This window comes from Vipera berus (genome assembly GCF_964194415.1).
Source record: "Vipera berus genome assembly, chromosome: 10".
In the NCBI taxonomy this organism is placed as follows: domain Eukaryota; kingdom Metazoa; phylum Chordata; class Lepidosauria; order Squamata; family Viperidae; genus Vipera; species Vipera berus.
In genome coordinates this window covers 20,375,613-20,394,437 of record NC_138213.1, presented here as the reverse complement: position 1 = coordinate 20,394,437, position 18,825 = coordinate 20,375,613, and the positions used below count along the sequence as shown (strand labels likewise).

Genomic DNA, 18,825 nt, shown 5'->3' with positions numbered 1-18,825 from the left:
CAAAACCATCCAGAAGCTGCAGCTGGTACAACATTCAGTGTTTTGAATCCCCACTGCTGCATGAGCTGCCGAGCTTGCCAGTTGGCTTCTGGGTGCAGTTCAGGTTACTGATTTACCACCTATAAAGGATTTCATAGCCCAGAACCCTCTTAGTTGAAGGACTGCCCGTCTCCCATTGCTTCAGCCTGCCTGGTACATCAGGGCAGAGGGGGTGTGCACCAGGTCTCTTCAACTCAGCTGTTGCCATCTTGTCCTCTGAAACATTTCTTTGTGATGCCCCCCCCCTGTCTGGAATAGCCTTCCCCCCCGGAGATATTGCCTGGATAATGCCCATCTCTTAGACTTTTGGAATAAGGCCTGGCTCTGTTCCCACGTCTGGGCTTAATGTGCTTTTTATATGCGGATGGGGATCCTCTCATATTTTTGTGTTGCTTTACAGCTGTTTTGATCAGGGCTGTCCCTTTCTGTAGGTTTTAACTGTTTTACTGTTTGGGAGTTTTGTAAGGCTTCCAGAGTTTTCACAACAAATATGATTAAATTAAAATGTTCCTAAGCATTGTGGTGCCAAAGTGATGAAGTGTGCCCTGTGAGGTGTTAATGCAAATTCCATCCCTCTGAATTTGTTTTGTGATGTTCCAAGCAAAACAGAAGGGGTGAAGCTTGGGATTGTTACATTGTGAGACGTACTTTATCAGCCTTCCCACCCGGCCAACCTCATACAGACACCTATGGGAGAACTGGAGATTGATGGGAATATGAATGACAGATCAAGTAATTTAACCTTCCGGTGTCATGAAGCTCATTCATGAAGCATATGTATTTGTATAAACGTCTGTTCCACAAAATTGCATAGGGGGAGCTCCATGAGGCTGCAACCAATAGCTCACCTCCACTTAATAAAGGTCCTCAAAAGGCTTTGAGTAATTAAACATTAGATAATCCATATAATAGAAATCATAACTACGCTGCCTTTGAGAAGGAGAAAGCCGTGTAAAATATTGTTGTGTGATCTGAGTGGTTGTCCTCTCTTCATTGGAATGTCTGTCTTTGAACCTGGGAAAAGTCAAGTTCTGTGGCGCGTTTATCAAATGGAGGAAAAAGTTAGCATCTTCTTCCATGGTTTCAAATTTCCCAATGAAGTCATAGTCCACTAGGCAAGGACTGCAGAGCCTGTTGATGTGATCCCAGTGGATGTCCATGCCAACCGGCCGGTGCACGTCGAGAAGATACTGAACGAACTCTTTGAACTCTACCCCAGAGCCTGTCCTCAGAGCCTCCTTGGTGGCATTGGGGCGATACTTTGAAATAATGGGCCTGCCAAAGACAGGATGGTAATAATTGTTTGGATGCTCAAACTTGTCTCGAAATGCCGACACTAACTTCTCGAAAGGTTCACGAACAAAGAGCATCTTAGTGTAAGTACTGAGCCTGTAGTTGATTCCTTTGAGATCAAAACCATCCAGCTTCTTCAGATAATTCCCATAATGCACAGTATTGTGCTGAATAACCCTGGTTGAGGAGGCCAGTCCATTAAGAACCATGAGCACTCTCTTCCAGTTGGAGCAGCCGGCTTTAGGGACTTCACAATACAAAATTCGATATTTATCTTCAACAAATATCCTGGAAACGTGATAAGGGGTGATTACTCTTTTGTTGTTGCTCTTGTACTTGGAGCATGTGTCTCTCATGATGCGTTTTCTCTCTCTCTGGACCTCGTAGAGGCTTCTCCACTTCAGCTCCTCTTTTGCCTCAGCTTTCAGGATGGGCAGGCTGTGGAAGGAGCCATTAACCGCAATCCGGAGGGGGCTTCTTCTGAGGACAAATTTCCTCCTTCGTTGATTGGCAGAATCCGCACCCGAACCTTTCCGCTGTCGGTCTGGAATCCCTGCTAAAGCCTTCCGGGCCTGGCCTGAGCTTCGAGGCTTCACGGACTCATCTCGCACGGGGTGTAAAGAGGCCCTCTGGTTTGCCATCAGAAAGTAATCACCGCCATTTTCCTGAGTCTTCCCACCCCGATCGTTGCTCGATGCACCTTCCTAATGGAAGAGAAGAACCAGGGCATTACTAAAGGAGGCAGCAGTCATCACAGCCGTCAGCTGGCAGAGGTTAAGGATGCCAGTGACTCGCGCCATTTTAGTTTAGCCAAACTCGGCAGGCAGCACATTGCTCTACACACAGCGCTGAGGCTGCGGTAATGTGTTTTTTTTTAACCTTCTGCTTTCGAACGTGTTGCTATTAATATAGACATCCGTTCTAGAGCTAAATCTGGGAACCCTGCAAGGAAACAGCTTTAATATTTTCAAATCTTAGTGTCTATGAAGATTCTCAGTCATCCAGGTCACAGCTGTATCAAAAGTGGTTTTTATTTTTGAAAAGAGGCCATTTATGTTAACACTGAGCAGCTCTCTCTCAAGAGAGGAGGAGGAGGAGGAGAGATAAGACACCCCCTGCCCCCAATTTACAAGGGCTGTTCCAAGAAGATTCCACACCTCTGATTCTGGTGACCCCGAGATCACAGAGAAAACCCCAAGTAAAGCCTTAAGACCAGTTGCCTGAAAAGAAAACACAACCGTTCCACTCCCCCCACCCTGTCAGAGCCTATCGCTCCCCCTCCCACCAACTAATCTCAACTGTCAATAACTCTCCTTCCATCTCCCTCAGCATTCAATACAACTGATGAAGCTTCCAGGATAGAAGCAAAACGTCTTGTTTTCCTCAAAAAATCAGCCCAGTTGCCTTTGCAAAAATAAAAACTACTTTTGTTTCAAACCTTAGATGCAAATACAGTGACATTTTCATTTTGGAAGACTTTGCCTTCAGATTGCAGGATGTGGGGGGGAAAGCAAATGCTGGAAGACGGCAGCCCTGGTTCTGTTTTAAAGCCCCACCCGCCTTGTATGTATGGTGAAAGGGGCGATGCCACGCTGCCATCCTGGAGACTTTTTTCCCCCTCCACGCAGATGCCCACACTTTCAAGGCTGAACTTCGAGGGACATATAGAAGACATATAGATAACAGTTCTATCTATACTGCAGAGTTTTCACTTTTCTGCTAAATTAGAATGATTCCCAGTTTATAGGCCCACTGAGGCCATGTCAAGGAAGGGACTTTGATTGTGTGATTGAACTACTAGCACAGATGATTTGATTGTATGGCCAAAGGACCCAGATTGTTGGGGGCAATTAAGCTGACTTTGTAATAATGCCGCTTGGGGTGTGTGTGAAAGCCCTAATAAGCAGGCATATACATAGAATGAAGGCTACTGCTAAGCTTGTAAGCCGCCCTGAGTCTTCGGAGAAGGGCGGGATATAAATGGAATTAAAATAAAAAAAAAGTTGCCTCCTAATTTTGATACCTCCCTCCTCTCTCCCCCAGGACAGCCCTGTGTTTGTTCTAGTCCAGGGGTCAGCAACCTGAAACAGTGAAAGAGCCACTCGGAACCGGTTCCCTCACAAAAGGAAAAACTGGGAGCCGCAAAAAATCTGTGCGCATGTGCGTACATGCGCGCATGCGCAGAACAGGGTTTGACTGAAGAGTGGAGCCAAGGTGAGATATGCACCTACCCTGCATATTTGAATTGATTGGTTGAACTTTTTTAGTCCCACTTTTTTTTTTTTTGACTGCACATGGCAGAGGACTGGGAGCCGCATGCGGCTCCAGAGCCGCGGGTTGCAGACCTGTGTTCTAGACAGCTTGGTCAAAACTCTGTCCAGTCTCTGTTAATCAAAGAATGGTTGTGTTTGCACAACACATCGAACCAGCCTAAAATGGGATAATTTGTAGGTTTGCTTGGTTGTGATGTTCTTGTTGGTTATTTGGGTTTACTGTACACTTAGTGTCGCAACCAGTAACTCAAGCTGCTCACTATTGAACAATAGAGATTTATTTAGATATTGGATTGACATGGCTGCATAATTCACAAAAATGCAATTCTGCAGCATGCAGCAATAAAAGCCGAGTATAACAATTTCCATTTCTTTCAGACATAGGTTTGTAATTATGGCATGTCAAGCTTGTTTCTGAATTTCTCAGTTGTGTGAATAAGGCAAACTACTATAATATTTGCCATCTTGAGGACACTTTTAGGATTAAAACGTGTATATATGCAGATTTCTCCTGCCATTCTCATTTTCCCTTGCAATTTAAAACTTAAGGTTTCTGGAATATGCATGCATTTCTGTTCATATTTTTCATATGTGCATTTGTGTATGCTTATGCATACACACTTGGAATATTGCATCCGGTTTTGGTAGCCATGATATAAAAAAGATGTTGAGACTCTGGAAAGAGTGCAGAGAAGAGCAACAAAGATGTTTAGGAGACTGGAGGCTAAAACATATAAGGAACATTTGCTGGAATTGGGTATGTCTAGTTTAATGAAGAGAAGGACGAGGGGTGCCATGATAGCAGTGTTCCAATATCTCAGGGGCTGCCCCAAAGAAGAGGGAGTCAAGCTATCCAAAGCACCTGAGGGCAGGACAAGAAGCAACAGATGGAAACTAATCAAAGAGAGAAGCAACTTAGAACTAAGGGGAAATTTGCTGATGGTGAGAAGAACAGTGGAACAGAAGTTGTGGGTGCTCCATCACTGGAGGCTTTTAAGAAAAGAGTGGACAGCCACTTGTCTGAAGTCGTGTAGGGTCTCCAACTTGAGCAGCAAGTTGGACTGAAGACCTCCAAGGTCCCTTCCAACTCTGTTATTCCATTTTACATGTATATCTATCTCTCTGTCTGGTTATCTAACTTTTGATGAATTGCATTGCGAAATTCAGAAAAATGCAAAATTTGATAGTTAATTAGAAGAACTGATGGCAACCAGTGGCACTTCAATTGTACCACATTTACATTTCAGATGTGTATCCCGCTGCCCCTGGCAACTCCCCTCACCCCAGCAAACACCAGGGCTCTCCCTCGCAATTAGATAAATCACAGGGGGAAGGAGGGACTTTGAATTATTCCAGCTGATTCCCAAACGCAGGACTCAAGTTTCCCTGCCCCTCTTCAGAAGAGTCCTAGGGGTCTGCAAAGAGCAAAGTGACAGTAGGGGGGGAGCATTATCCCCAATGCCTTTTCATTCAGAACGAACTGGGAGATCTGAAGAAGTTTTTGATTAGCCAGACTTGATGCAAAATGTGGTCATGTGCAATATTTCTTGCGAACGTGCATCCGATTTATCCAGTCTAAGCAACTTCCCCCCAAAAGTATATTTCAAAAAATATATTTGAAGGGCTTAATAAATTGAGAGGAGGTAATGAGGTAATTTGCATTCAAGGAAACATCCTTCCCTCTTCAGGCTGTCTTCCTTTCACTCAGCCTTCCCCACGGATTTCAGAAAGAAAAGGAAAGGAAAAGGTAGCTTACTCTTTTAGCTTCCTGAGATCCCTTGCCATATCTCATTCCTAAAGAAAGAAAAGACAAAGGGTGGTCAAAAGTGGGATCTGCATAAAAGGATCTGCATTCACTTTCCTGCTTTATCTAGTGTGGTGCTTCCCACTACAGCTAGTCCTTGACTTACAACAGTTCATTGAGTTACAATGGCGCTGAAAAAAAGAAAAGAATTATGAGCGTTTTTCACACTTACAACCGTTGCAGCATCCCCGTGGTCACATGATCACAATTCATACACTTGGCAACTGGCACGTACTTATGACGGTTGCAGAGTCCCAGAAGTCGTGATCCCCTTTTCCAACCTTCTGACAAGCAAAGTCAATGGGGAAGCCGGATTCACTTAACAACGTTGTGACTAACTGGAGCGATTCACTTAACAACTGTGGAAAGAAAGGTCGTAAAATGAAGCAAAATTGTGGGTGTGGGTGGAGGACTATGTGAATTAAGGGCTTTTTCCTGTCCCCGCCCCTTCCTTTTCTACTTCCACACACTTCAATATTCTGGCCTTAATCCTCACTCTTCCCGCTGGGCTGGCTTCCAAAGGGGACATTCCAGGCCAAGACGATGGGGGCAGAGAAGAGAAAACAAATCCATAATGATACCAATCTGGAACTTTGCAGGGTTTATTTTTCTTGTGAATTACACATTTAGGAAGGTCTAAACAGGCAGCTTGCTTAGTATAATCAGCTGCTTCAATGGGAGGCATCTGAGCTTCTTTCCTTCTTCGGAAACAGCTATCCAGTTCTGCCTTCTGTCTTTTTCCCCCCCTAAATGCCAACTTGCACATAGTGCTCTACAGCCGTTCACTTATTCAAGAAAATTCATAATGGTGCAATTGTCAATCTAGCTTACAGTTAAATACGTTGCGTGAACTCCTCCAAAGCATCTCTGCTCCAACCAGGTGGATTCATTCCTCATGTCTTCGCTGCTGCTCCAGGGGCTTTGTCTGTGCCTGTTTAAGGCTGAAGAAAGGGGAGAGGGGACCACAAAGAATGCCTCCTCTGCATGTGCTTCCCAATTATGCTTCAGACGTTGCCCAGGGGCTGCTTCATCCATTGGCCGTATCCCCCACTACCAAGGTATAAAAATAAAATAAAAATACTAGGTCCTGTGACTGAAAAAAGAATCTGTTTTGAAGCAGCTGTAAGCAATTGATTCAGTTGTATTACTTCATCTCAGGATTTTAATCAATTGAAGAGAGTGAAGATGTGCAGTGCAGAATCTGCCCAAAGAATCAAAATGAATTTGGATGCCTCTGATACAACTTGATGGTTCAGCTTGCAGTCCTGATTCAATTCAGGAAGTCAGTTCAATTTTGGGATTTGATCAAATGCCCTTAAAATTGAATTGACTTTTGAGAGAGCTCTAAAAACAGGTTTGGTATATATACTAATTCACCATCTTCACTCATTGAGGTCCGTCGTTAAACACTTGGGAGTAAACGTAATAGCTGCAATGATGGAAGACATGTCCTTTGATAGATTTCTTAATTCTTCAAGAAACAGACCAAGTGTAAGAATCAATGGGTAATTTTTTTCAATAGAGGAAGTGAAAATGGTTTCCCTCAAGGATCCGTACTGGAATTAGAGCTTTTTAAAAAGTGTTTAAAATGTCTTGACTTAGGGGATGAACATGGAATTGGTCATACTTGCAGATGACATCAAATAGTTCACGGTGATGAAGGCCACAGGAGATTCTACCAAACAAGCACTTTAAACCAGCTCAATGGATTATGAGCAGCGGTGAGATTCAGCCAGTTCACACCAATTTGGCAGAACTGGTAGCTAATTTTTTGTTGCCCAGGCCCAGAATGGACTTCCGGAAGCAGCATCCACACAGAGAACTGGTTGTTCACATATTTGAATCGCACCACTGATTATGAGCTATCTGTAACGGAACAGAAAAAGGATCTTGGGACCCACTCGGTGTGGGCAGATGGGAAAAAGCAAACCCACCCTAAGGATTCTTTGGAAGGAGACTGGAAATGAAACTGCCAGTGCTGTAAAATCCTTATTCAGATCCATGGCACGTCCATATCTGGAATGTTTTGTGACACTCTTGTGGATACAATACAGGTAGTATTCAACATATGATCACAATTGAGCCCAGAAGTTCTGTTGTTAAGCGAAACATTTGTTAAGTGAATTTTGCCCCATTTTATGACCTTTCTTGCCCCAGTTGCTAAGTGAATCGCTGCAGTTGTTAGTGACACAGTTGTTAAGTGAGCGTGGCGTTCTTGATTCTTTGTTCTGATATTTAACCCAACTGGTGCAGCATTTTCCTTTAATTTTCTTTTAGGGCTCCAGCCAGCAAAAATGGAAGTTGCTATTCACAACCCTGGAAAAATCTGCCTGGATTTTGTCCATCTCCATTCACCCCCTTGACGTAGAGAGCTTCATGCAAGCTGTCAGGATCTCCATCCTTGGCCTGGCGCCTTGCTGGGTTCCTGCCATCAAAGGGGAAGGGGGGAAAAGCATTTGGGGCAATCCACACCTGTGTATCTAATGGTGGGAAATGGGGAGGGAGAGCTGACATATGTGAAGAAGACCAGAGCTGTTTCTACTGGTTATGCTGGGCATCTTCAAGGCCGCTTGCCCTGGGTGTAGAATTCCAGCAGCCTACACAACCCAGAGTTTCCCACAACATTGTGATGATCCTGAATTGGCTGGCAATGGACTGGACATTGGGGGGAGGGATGGGGAATGTTGGGCTTGGCTCTTTATACTGGTGAGCAGGAACTTCAGATTCTGCCTCACCTTCCTGCAACCAACATCTTTAGTAAAAGTACTTTTCACTTCAGTCTGTTGGAGTTGAGAGTCTGCTTTGCTAAATGATTGTTTTGGGGCAGGTCTGACACAAGCAGTGAATTAGACAGAATTCGATGCTTGCATAAAGCTCTGTACATCAAGGAGGCAAATGGAGATGGACAAAATCCACACAGATTTTTCCAGGGTTGGCAATAGCAACTTAGTGAACCAGAAAAATGTATAATTTGGACTTCAGCAAGGCATTTGACAAAATAGACCATAACTTACTACTTGATAAGATAGAAAAATGTGGGTTAGACAGCATCACCACCAGTTGGATTCGTAACCGACTGACCAACCGCACTCAACGTGTAGACCTCAATGGAACTGCATCTACATGTGGGGAAGTATGTGGCGGGGTACCCCAAGGCTCTGTCTTAGACCCATTCAACATCTTCATCAATGATTTGGATGAGGGGATAGATGGGGAATTCATCAAATTTGCAGACAACACCAAGCTGGCAGGAATAGCCAACGCTTCAGAAGATAGGCTTAAGATACAGAAGGATCTGGACAGACTTGAACATTGGGCACTATCTAACAAAATAAAATTCAATGGTGAAAAAAGTAAGGTTCTACATTTAGGCAAGAAAAACCAAATGTACAGGTATAGTATAGATGGTTCCTTGCTCAATAGTAGTAACTGTGAGAGGGATCTCAGACTCCTAGTGGACAATCACTTAAATATGAGCCAGCAGTGTGCTGCAGCTGCCAAAAAAGCCAACACAGTGCTAGGCTGCATTAACAGAGGGATACACTCAAAATTACGTGAAGTGTTAATACCACTTTAGAATGCCTTGAAAAGGCCACACTTGGAATACTGCATCCAGTTTTGGTCACCACGATGTAAAAAAGATGTTGAGTGTCTAGAAAGAGTACAGAGAAGAGCAACAAAGATGATTAGGGGACTGGAGGCTAAAACATATAAGGAACAGTTGCTGGTTTAATGAAGAGAAGGACGAGGGGTGACATGATACCAGTGTTTTAATATCTCAGGGGTTGTACACAGAAGAGGCACTCAACCTATTCTCCAAAGGACCTGAAGGCAGGACAAGACGCAATGGATGGAAACTAATCAAGGAGAGAAGCAATCTAGAACTAAGGAGAAATTTCCTGACAGTTAGAACAATTAATCAGTGGAACATTTTGCCTCCAGAAGTTGTGAATGCTCCAACATGGAAGTTTTTAAGAAGAGTGTCAGAATCCATTTTTATCTCATTTCTAACTCCCTCTCTGTGCAGAACCCAAATCTCACCACCTTACTGGATTCTGCCATTCCCAAGGAGGGGAAGAGAAGACAGGGTTGTCCATTGCCCATCTCTATCCCTTAGATGCAAGGTTTGTGTATTCAGCCTGCCTGGAGGCCATCACAAAAGATCAGGGAAGAAACCTTTGAGGTACGAAGAACAAAGAAAGAGGGAGGGGGGAGGAAATTCTGGTTTGTATCTCCGATGGGAATGTGAAGGGGAGGAAGTAATAATGTTGCAAAAGTACTGGTGTTTCTCTTTTTCCAGGAGGGGTTTTGACACCTGAAACTTGACTGATCTGGAACTGACCAAATGGACTGAGGGGAGGGGTTTTTACTTGGGGGGACACTTTAAAAGTATCGATCTATGAGACAGTTTCCAGATCCTGTCTAGATTATCCACTGTCAACCATGTTTTAGTAAAAGCTCCTGCTTGGACAAACTTGTCTCCAAGAGTTCTTCTTTCCTAAGATGTGGATTGGAGTCAACAGCCATTAGTCTAAAATGGGATCTCCAAGGTCCTTTTCAAGTCTGTTATTCTGTTCTAACTTCCATTAAGATCCGTGGATTTAATTCTCCAGGTTTTTCTGGAGCATTTTCCCAGACCCTCCTGAGAAACAGCACCTGCTCTAGATTCATAGGATACTGTTGTAGCTCAGAGAGCCCATCAGAGAATCAGGGTGGCAGGTTGCCAGTCACGGTGCGTGGATAGGGATGGTTTAGCTAGGCTGGGAACCCTGATTTTCAGCACAAGAGGGAAGGCAACTCCCCCTCCCCCTCCTTAGTGAACGTGACTGACATTAAGCAGCCGCTTTTGTGCATCTCCTTAGAACAGAAGCTGCCACTTGTCACTGTCAGAGTTGCCTGGGGAAGCATCAGTTTAATTAATGGGCACCTGCAATCTCCGACTGCAGGTCAGGGTCTGTTACACGATAGCAGGAACAACTCTTGGAAAGCAAAGCTCCGTCCTGTCAGATTAATTTCTATCAGTCCCATCGGGGCCAGGGTGGGAGGCAGAGGCTCTCTTCTTGGGATCTGGGATGTGGCAACAGATTCAGTGCTGACGGGCATGGGGTGAGGTGGGAGCCAAAGGGCAGACGGTGCCCCTGTACTTAACACCGGTGGTGTGTTCCGGCTTTCTCTGCTCACAGTGGACCCATGGAAGCCCGGGCCTTCAGCTGCTGCTAATGAACACCAAGTCAGTCAACAACAAGATTCCCCCCTCCACCTTATTTGTGATCTCACTGGGGAGGAACAAGCTGGCCTGGCGTGCATCACCGAGACCTGGTTGATGCCAGATGGGGGAGTTTCCCTCTTGGGAATGGTTCCAACCAGTTTGGTAGTAGCAACCTCCCCACCTGAGCTGCTGGAGGCTATTCCTTTCTCCAAGGCTGGTCCCAATCAGTGTTAGTAGGGAGCAAGAGGTCGAGCCCACAGCCATCCCTTTGTGGGTTGCCGTGGGGCACAGTGCTTTCTCCACTCCATTTTAACATCTACATGAAGCCGTCAGGCGAGATCATCCGGCACCATGGAATGAGATATCCTAAATCTGCTGATCATTCACAGCTTTACATCTCAATCCCTGGAGATCCAAAGGATGCTGGGGCCACCCTTGCTCGGTGCCTGGAGGCTCCAGGGATCTGGATGGGGACAACGGGCTTCAGCTGAACCCAGGCAAGATGGAGTGGCTGAATTTGGAAGCTGCAGCAGCTGCAGAATACAAGTGGTGTGCAAAATCCCAGGAGCTCCTAGGGCTGCACGTATAATACTGCTGCTCTGTGAGCTGCATTGATTACCAGTTTGCCTCCAGGTCCAATTCAAGGTGTTGATTGTCACTTTTAAAGCCCCCCATGGCATGGGTCCAGGGCATCTGAGGAGCCATCTCTCCCCAAGGGGACTAGTCCACCCCACAGAGGTCTGCTATGGATCCCGTCTGCTAAGGAATTCCAGCGGCTGGGTTCAAGAAGAGCCTTTTCTGCTGTGGCCCCATCCCTGTGGAACACTCTACCACTGGAGGTGAGAACTGCTCCCACCTTTTTGGCCTTCTGGAAGGTATTAAAATGTGGCCTTGCCAGTAACTGGAAGTGGCTAGCAGCGTAAGAAGGCCACAGCCCTGTCCTGTCCACCTCTTTGTTGTTTTTAGAATAGTTTTTGTAACCTTAATCTGTGTAGTTTTAATGTATTAATATTTTAATTATTTCCCATCTCTTTTATAACTTACAAGCTGCCCGGAGTCACTTTATATGGGTGATGGGTAGCATAAAAAATTAACAAACAAAAAACAAAACACCTGGGAGGTAAACAATAAAATCAGTCATTATTGTTATCATCCCATCATTCAGTTACATTTGTGATCAAAGTGTCCTAGTGGACCACCACTTATATATAAGCCAGCAATGTGAGGCCACCCTTGGGATACTGTGTATAGTTCTGGTCACCATGATACAAAAAAGATGCTGAGACCCCAGAAAGTGTGTGGAGAAGAGTAACAAATATGTTACAGGGCCTAGAGGCTAAATCGTATAATAAATGGTTGAGGGAGCTAGATATGCCCAGCCTATTAAAGAGAAGAATCAGGGGACAACCGTCATGCAGGCCTTGAGGGACTGGCACAAAGAACAGGGGATTGACTTCTTTTCCAAAGCACCAGAAGTAACCGGTGGAAGCTTATTAAAGAGAAATCAACCTAGAAGTAAGGAGAAATTTTCTCACAGTGAGAACAATTAACCAGTGGAGCAGCTTGCCTCGCAGAGTTGTGGGTGCTCCATCACTGGAGGTTTTCAAAAGTAGACTGAGCAACCGTTAGACCGGGATGGTATAAGGCAGGGGTAGGCAACCTTGGCTCTTTTATGACTCGTGGACTTCAACTCCCAGAATTCCTGAGCCAGCTATGCTGGCTCAGGAATTCTGGGAGTTGAAGTCCACGAGTCATAAAAGAGCCAAGGTTGCCTACCCCTGGTATAAGGTCTCTTGCCACCAGCAGGGTGTTGGACTAGAAGACCTCTGAGGTCCTTTTGAACATCTTCTATGTTCTAAGATATCTTACAACAATAAAACCAAGTTTTAAAAGTACAGCACTGAAGAACAAAGTCAAGAAAATTAAAATCAAACTTAAAATCAGGACAATCGATATCAGTCTAAGAAAAGTTTGCCGAAAGAAATTGGACTCTGCCATCAGAAGTTGTGCGAGCTTCATCACTGGACACTTTCAAGAAGACACTGGATGGCCAACTGTCAGAAATGGTGTAGGGACTCCTGCTTGGGCAGCGGGTTGGAGTAGATGACCTACCAGGTCCCTTCCAACTCTGTTATTCTATTTTCCTAAAAGTTGGGAGTGTTGAAACTAAATACTTCCCTGGACAGAGTATAATTCCAGTTTTTCCTGTCATCAGTGCACTTATTTAACAACAAAAAAAGGAGGTAGGGAATTTTATTGAAATAAAACTGCACCAAAATCCTGATTCCACACAATGGGTGCATGACAAATGCTGGGCACCGAGATTCCACCTATGCCAGATTGGAAGAACAGGTGAAGGTGGGCACAGGATGATTATCTAAGGGAACACCTGCTGCCGGCATCAACTTCCCATCGTCCTGTGCGCTCCCACAGGGAGGGCCTTCTCAGGGTGCCGGCGGTTAAGGAGTGCCGGCGGGTGATCCCCAGGGGGAGGGCATTCTCTGTGGGCGTGCCTGCCCTTTGGAATGATTTACCGGTGGAACTTCGGACCGCCCCCGATCTGCGTTCATTTCGCCGGGATCTGAAAACCTGGTTTTTTGATCTATCAGGTCTCGACTGAAGGGGTTTTAGCTTTTAATATTGTTTTAATTGTTGGGCTTATGTAATTTAATCTATTTTAATTTATACTATTTTTATATTATATTTTATGTTGCCCTGTAAACCGCCCTGAGTCCTTCGGGAATAGGGTGGTATAAAAATTTAAATAAATAAATAAAAATAAATAAGCTGCTGGTGATGGTGGTATTTTCCAGGTAGAGAGCAGTTGTGCCAGAGGCCAGCGGCTGTTCTTTCCTGGTTGTATCCCATTGGTTGGAGGAGGGATCGGGATGTCCAGGGCGTTGGGAACCATTCGCGTCATCTGTCTTTCTGAATGCATCTGGGGTATGAGCAGGAACTGTCTTCTCAGCCCTTGGATGCAAAGACTGGAAAGTAGGCTGAACATAAACAATTATTTTATTGCTGTTGCTGATGAATATTTATTCATTTTGTTTGATTGCTGTAAATTGGCACTAATATTTTTGGCCAAGGAGCTCTCTGGCTCATGGACCAAGAAATGTTATTAGTCCCAACCATTCTATTTCCCAGTTTTGTTTCAGGAGAGGAAATTAGGTAAAGCAAGGAGAGTTAGTTTCTAGACCTGGAAGGGCCATGGACAGAGCAGACACTCATGCTGAATTCTGCCCTTGTCTGTGGGCCCCTCTCAAGTGGGACAGTGAATAGAACGGGATAAAAACAAAATTGAAAATGATTTGTGCATAAAGATGAACATGTGATTACAGGTAGTCCTCAACTTACAACAGTTCATTTAGTGACCATTCAAAGTTACCACGGCACTGGAAAAATGTGACTTATGTCCGTTTTTCACACTTACGACTGTTGCAGCAGCTCCAGGGTCACGTGATCAAAATCCAGATGCTTGGCAATTGACTCAGTGTCAGAACCCATCTTTCTATGGGCATGGAGTTTCTTATTCTTTTCGGGTTCTGCCATTCTTCTGGAGGAGAAGGGGGTGCTTGGGGCGCTGATTTGTATTTCCTTTGCTTCGTTCCTTGCTCTATCCCAATGATGGTGAACCTTTTAGACACCGAGTGCCCAAACTGCAACCCAAAACCCAGTTATGTATCTTCGGGTGCCGGGTGGGCGTGGCCAATTGCATGGGTGTGGCCCATTGGTGGGCATGGCTGCGGTGGTAATGGCAGACTGGATGGGACTAAAAAGTTCAATCAATCGATTCCAGCTTTGCGAGATCTTTTTTTTCCCCCACCAGAAGTTGAAATTGATTGAACCTTTTTTTTTTGCACACGGCGGCGGAGGCCTAAAGTGAAAGGTTTATAAAACCCAGCTGAAGGCCTAGGACTGGGGCAACGGAGCGCGTGCCCACAGAGAGGCTCTGTGTGCCGCCTGTGGCACGCGTGCCATAGGTTCGCCACCATGGCTCTATCCTCTTTGGTGTTTGTGCCTCCGGCCATCTGCCTTATCTCCTGCCGCGGAAGAAATGGCGCAGAGACTTAATAGCCTTGGAAGCGGCACCTTATCACGCTGTTCCCACAGCACTTTCACACCTGCAGATTGGCCTGTTTGAACCATCTGGATGGACAGTTGGGGTGGGGTTGTTTTTGGATTCTTTTGACTAGTTGATTTGTGCAGGAAACCCTCAGATCCTGCCTTCTATTCCTGCTGTCAACATCTCCCAATAAAAGTTCCTTTTGAAACGACACTGTTTCGAGAGTTCTGTTTCCTTGGGAGGACTGATTCGGGCAGGTCCTTATAGCCACATTTATGATCATTGCAATGTCCAGGGGTCACGTGATCCCCTTTTGCGACCTTCTGACAAACAAAGTCAATGGGAACACCAGATTCACTTAACAACTATATTACTAACTTACCCACTGCAGTGATTCACTTAACAACTGTGGCAAAAAAGTAGTAAAATGGAGCAGAACTCACTTAACAAATGTCTCACTTAACAGCAGAAATTTTGGGCTCACTTGAGGTTTTGAGTTGAGGACTGGCTGTTCTAAAATATATACACTTTTATTGAGATTTAAAATGACGGAGGAGCAAGCTAAAGAATGTACGGTAAAAAGGTGCAAAGAATTTTAGTTATAGTATTCGAACAAATCAATGAAAGAGAAGGTGATTAAAAGGTCTGAAATTCATTTGTCTCACAATTTAAAAGAAAAGTTTTTACAAACCATTGTACCACTGATATATGACACCAGAGAAATTGTCTTAAGGTGTATAAAGGCACTTCTAATCACTACTGGAAATTTGAAAAACATAAAGGGACATTTTATCATGTATGGTGGACTTATGAAGAAGTGAAAAAGGTACTGGATATAAATACATAGGATGATGCAGAGTTTTAAAAATTAACATTCAGATGAAACCGGAATTTTTCTTATTAGGACTTATGGGTGCTCAGCTAGAAAAGGCTCATGGTTGGTTGGTTTTACTATATAGAGCAAGGCTGTTACATGCACAGAGATGGAAGACCACAGACACACCCGGGATGGAGGGAGGATTGTGAAGGAGGCTGAATTTGCAGAAATGGCTAAACTGACTTGTTTGATTAAGGAGGAAAGTACATTTATAAAAGACTGAAAACTCTTTACAGACTCTTTGCTTGAAAAGGGATGAAAACAAACTGCTGATTTGGGGGTTTACTGATTAAAAATTTTCATCCATGGGAAGAACAGAGCCATGATCTGTAACGTGGAGGGTGGAGACGGGAGTTGGCCTGGGAAGCCACATTTTGGGTCTCTCTCTCTCTCTTTTTCTTGCTCTTTTGTCATTCTTCACTTTTTCTTTCTTTTTGTAATTTCTACCTCTATAATTCCACAGCTTTAAAAATCTTGGTAAAACGTTCCTTTGGTACAAATTATCCATAAAACAGAAGAGAAGTGAGAAAGAAAAAACGAACGCTCCTACGTCCCCGGAGCCTCAGCTTGGGGAAGCAAAGTCCGCAGCCTTTTGCCCATCAAGCTACATTTAGAGCAGATGGTCCTTGATCTACAGCCACAATTGAGCCCAAAATTTCTGCTGTTAAGCGAGACATTCGTTAAGTGAGTTTTGCCCTATTTTACTACCTTCCTTGTCACAGTTGTTAAGTGAATCACCATAGTTGTTAAAGTAGTAAAAAGGTGTTAAGTGAACCTGCCTTCCCACAGATTTTGCTTGCCAGAAGATCACAAAAAGGGGGTCACGTGACTCTGGGCCACTGCCATAAATATGACAATATGCCAAGGATCTGAATTCTGATCACGTGACCCTGGGGATGCTGCAAAAGTGAGAAAAATGGTCATATGTTGCTGTTTTCAGTGCCGTTGTAAGTTTGAACGCTCACTAGATGAACTGTTGTAAGTCAAGGACTAGCGTAGTTTCCTGGGTGGCATGATTTTGGATTGGGCCATATCTGTTTGCAGATGGATGGCCTCACCTCTGTGTAACTAGCTGGCAAAATAAAACACCAACAAAACTCCCTAAAACTGCTTTTCTGCAATGAAATTAGAGAACATTGAGCAATTTCCTGCATGGTGGAAGAGAGAGATGGAAAACTCAGCACAGCGCAAGCAGAGGCTCCAAGATCCTTCTGGATCATTAGAAGCACAACTTGTAACTTTATGTTGTGGCTTATTCTTGTAGGCATCTTAATTAGAGTGACATTTCCTGGACGTAATTAATATTCAGTTGAGAGGAAAAATGCCAACCTGGGGCTTTTAATTCCCCCCATCATAGATGGCCCTATTGCCAGGGATATCATTAATTAACTCCATTAATGCTCTGGCTCCATCAGCACACACTTGTGGCTTCTACTTAACGTCCGCTATTCTTTGCTGCCACATTTAGTATTTGCATGAAGACAGTATTTGAGAAAGCACGGTGTGTGTGTGTGTGTGTGTGTGTGTGTGTGTGTGTTAATAATGGGTGGTGGTGGGAGGAGAGGGAACTTGTAGATAAGTTTCCCTGATTGGGCACCAAAATCAGAAGACCGCTGGAAGATGGCCAAGAGTTGCAGAAAGGTTCCCTGTTCACTGTCTTCTAGTGCAGTCCAGTTTGGCAGATCTTAAACCAGCACAAAATTGCCGACGGTTGGTTTAAAACGGAAACATATCCAATCAGAACAGGAAATAAATCTGTGGCTTATGTATCAACTTCTGTATTTTTGAAGTAATGCAAAAAATCAAAATTAGAGTGTCATCTGCAAATCTCTTATCTTCAAAATTTGCTGTGGTTTTTAATGTCTTATAGTTTATAAAATTGAACTGTTTATGAAAGCGATGTGAAAAGTTGATTATATTAGGAAAAAAAGGAATGTGCCTTCCTATAGTATTTGCCTGTCGGTATGGAATTCTTGAGCAAACCGCCTTGCAGAATTTGGAGAACAGACTCATTCCAAGGGGATGAGTCTGCGCAGAACAGGGTTTGACTGAAGAGTGGAGCCAAGGCGAGATATGCACCTACCCTGCATATTTGAATTGATTGGTTGAACTTTTTTAGTCCCACTTCTTTTGGGGGGGGGACTGCACATGGCAGAGGACTGGGAGCCGCAGGAGACAGCTGAAAGAGCCGCATGCGGCTCTGGAGCCGCGGGTTGCAGACCTGTGGTCTAGTCTAATGACGATAAGGATTAGCAATCTTCCAATCTTCCAAGGGGACTGGAGGCTGAACTATATGATGAACGGGCATGGGAACTAGTATGTCTAGTCCAGCGGTCAGCAACCTGAAACAGTGAAAGAGCCACTCGGAACCGGTTCCCTCACAAAAGGAAAAACTGGGAGCCGCAAAAAATGTGTGCGCATAGTCAAAATCCCAGCACACTGTAGCAACAGCAGTAGCACTTAGACTTATATATCGCTTTATAGTGCTTTACAGCCCTCTCTGAGTGATTTACAGATTCAGCCTCTTGCCCCCAACAATCTGGGTCCTCACTTTACTGACCTCGGAAGGATGGAAGGCTGAGTCAACCTTGAGTCAGTGAAAATCTAACTGCCAAACTGCAGGCAGCTGACAGTCAGCAGACTTATTTATTTATTTATTTATTTATTTATTTTATTTGTATACCGCCCTTCTCCCGAAGGACTCAGGGCGGTGAACAGGGCAATGCATGTTAAAAGACAAAATACAAAAATGAAAAGAGATTAAACAAAATGCCAGGCCAGCTTGTTCGAAGAGGTAAGTCTTTAGATTGCGCCAGAAGGAGCGGAGGTCGGGCGCCATCCGGAGCTCAACTGGAAGATGGTTCCATAAATCCGGCGCGCCCACAGAGAACGCCCTCCCCCTGGGGGCCACCAGTCGGCATTCTTTGACCGGTGGCACCCTGAGGAGGCCCTGTCTGTGGGAGCGCACTGGGCGGAGGGAAGTTGATGCCGGCCGCAGGTGCTCCCTAAGGTATTCCGGACCCATGCCATGTAGGGCTTTGTAGGTCATTACCAACACCTTGAATCTCACCCGGAAGACAACTGGAAGCCAATGCAGCTCGCGGAGCAGAGGTGTAACATGGGAGTATCGGGAAACTCCCAATACAACTCTCACGGCTGCATTCTGTACCAGTTGGAGCCTCCGAGTGGTCTTCAAGGGCAGCCCCATGTAGAGAGTGTTGCAGTAGTCCAAACGAGAGGTCACGAGCGCGTGAGTGACCGTAC

The 18,825-nt window shown here is 44.7% G+C and overlaps 1 protein-coding gene across 1 annotated transcript in view; it reads right to left on the bottom strand.

Annotated features, from left to right (window-relative positions):
* Nucleotides 1–856: 856 nt before the first annotated feature.
* CHST8 (carbohydrate sulfotransferase 8) overlaps nucleotides 857–18,825 on the bottom strand; it is a 321,308-nt gene continuing 303,339 nt past the window's right edge. Inside the window, exons 3-4 of the mRNA XM_081335812.1 lie at nucleotides 5,362–5,399; nucleotides 857–2,036 (exon numbers count right to left, since the gene is read on the bottom strand). Coding sequence (XP_081191938.1) covers nucleotides 894–2,036; nucleotides 5,362–5,399 — 1,181 coding nt within the window. The 3' untranslated portion in view covers nucleotides 857–893. The remainder of the gene's footprint in view (nucleotides 2,037–5,361; nucleotides 5,400–18,825) is intronic.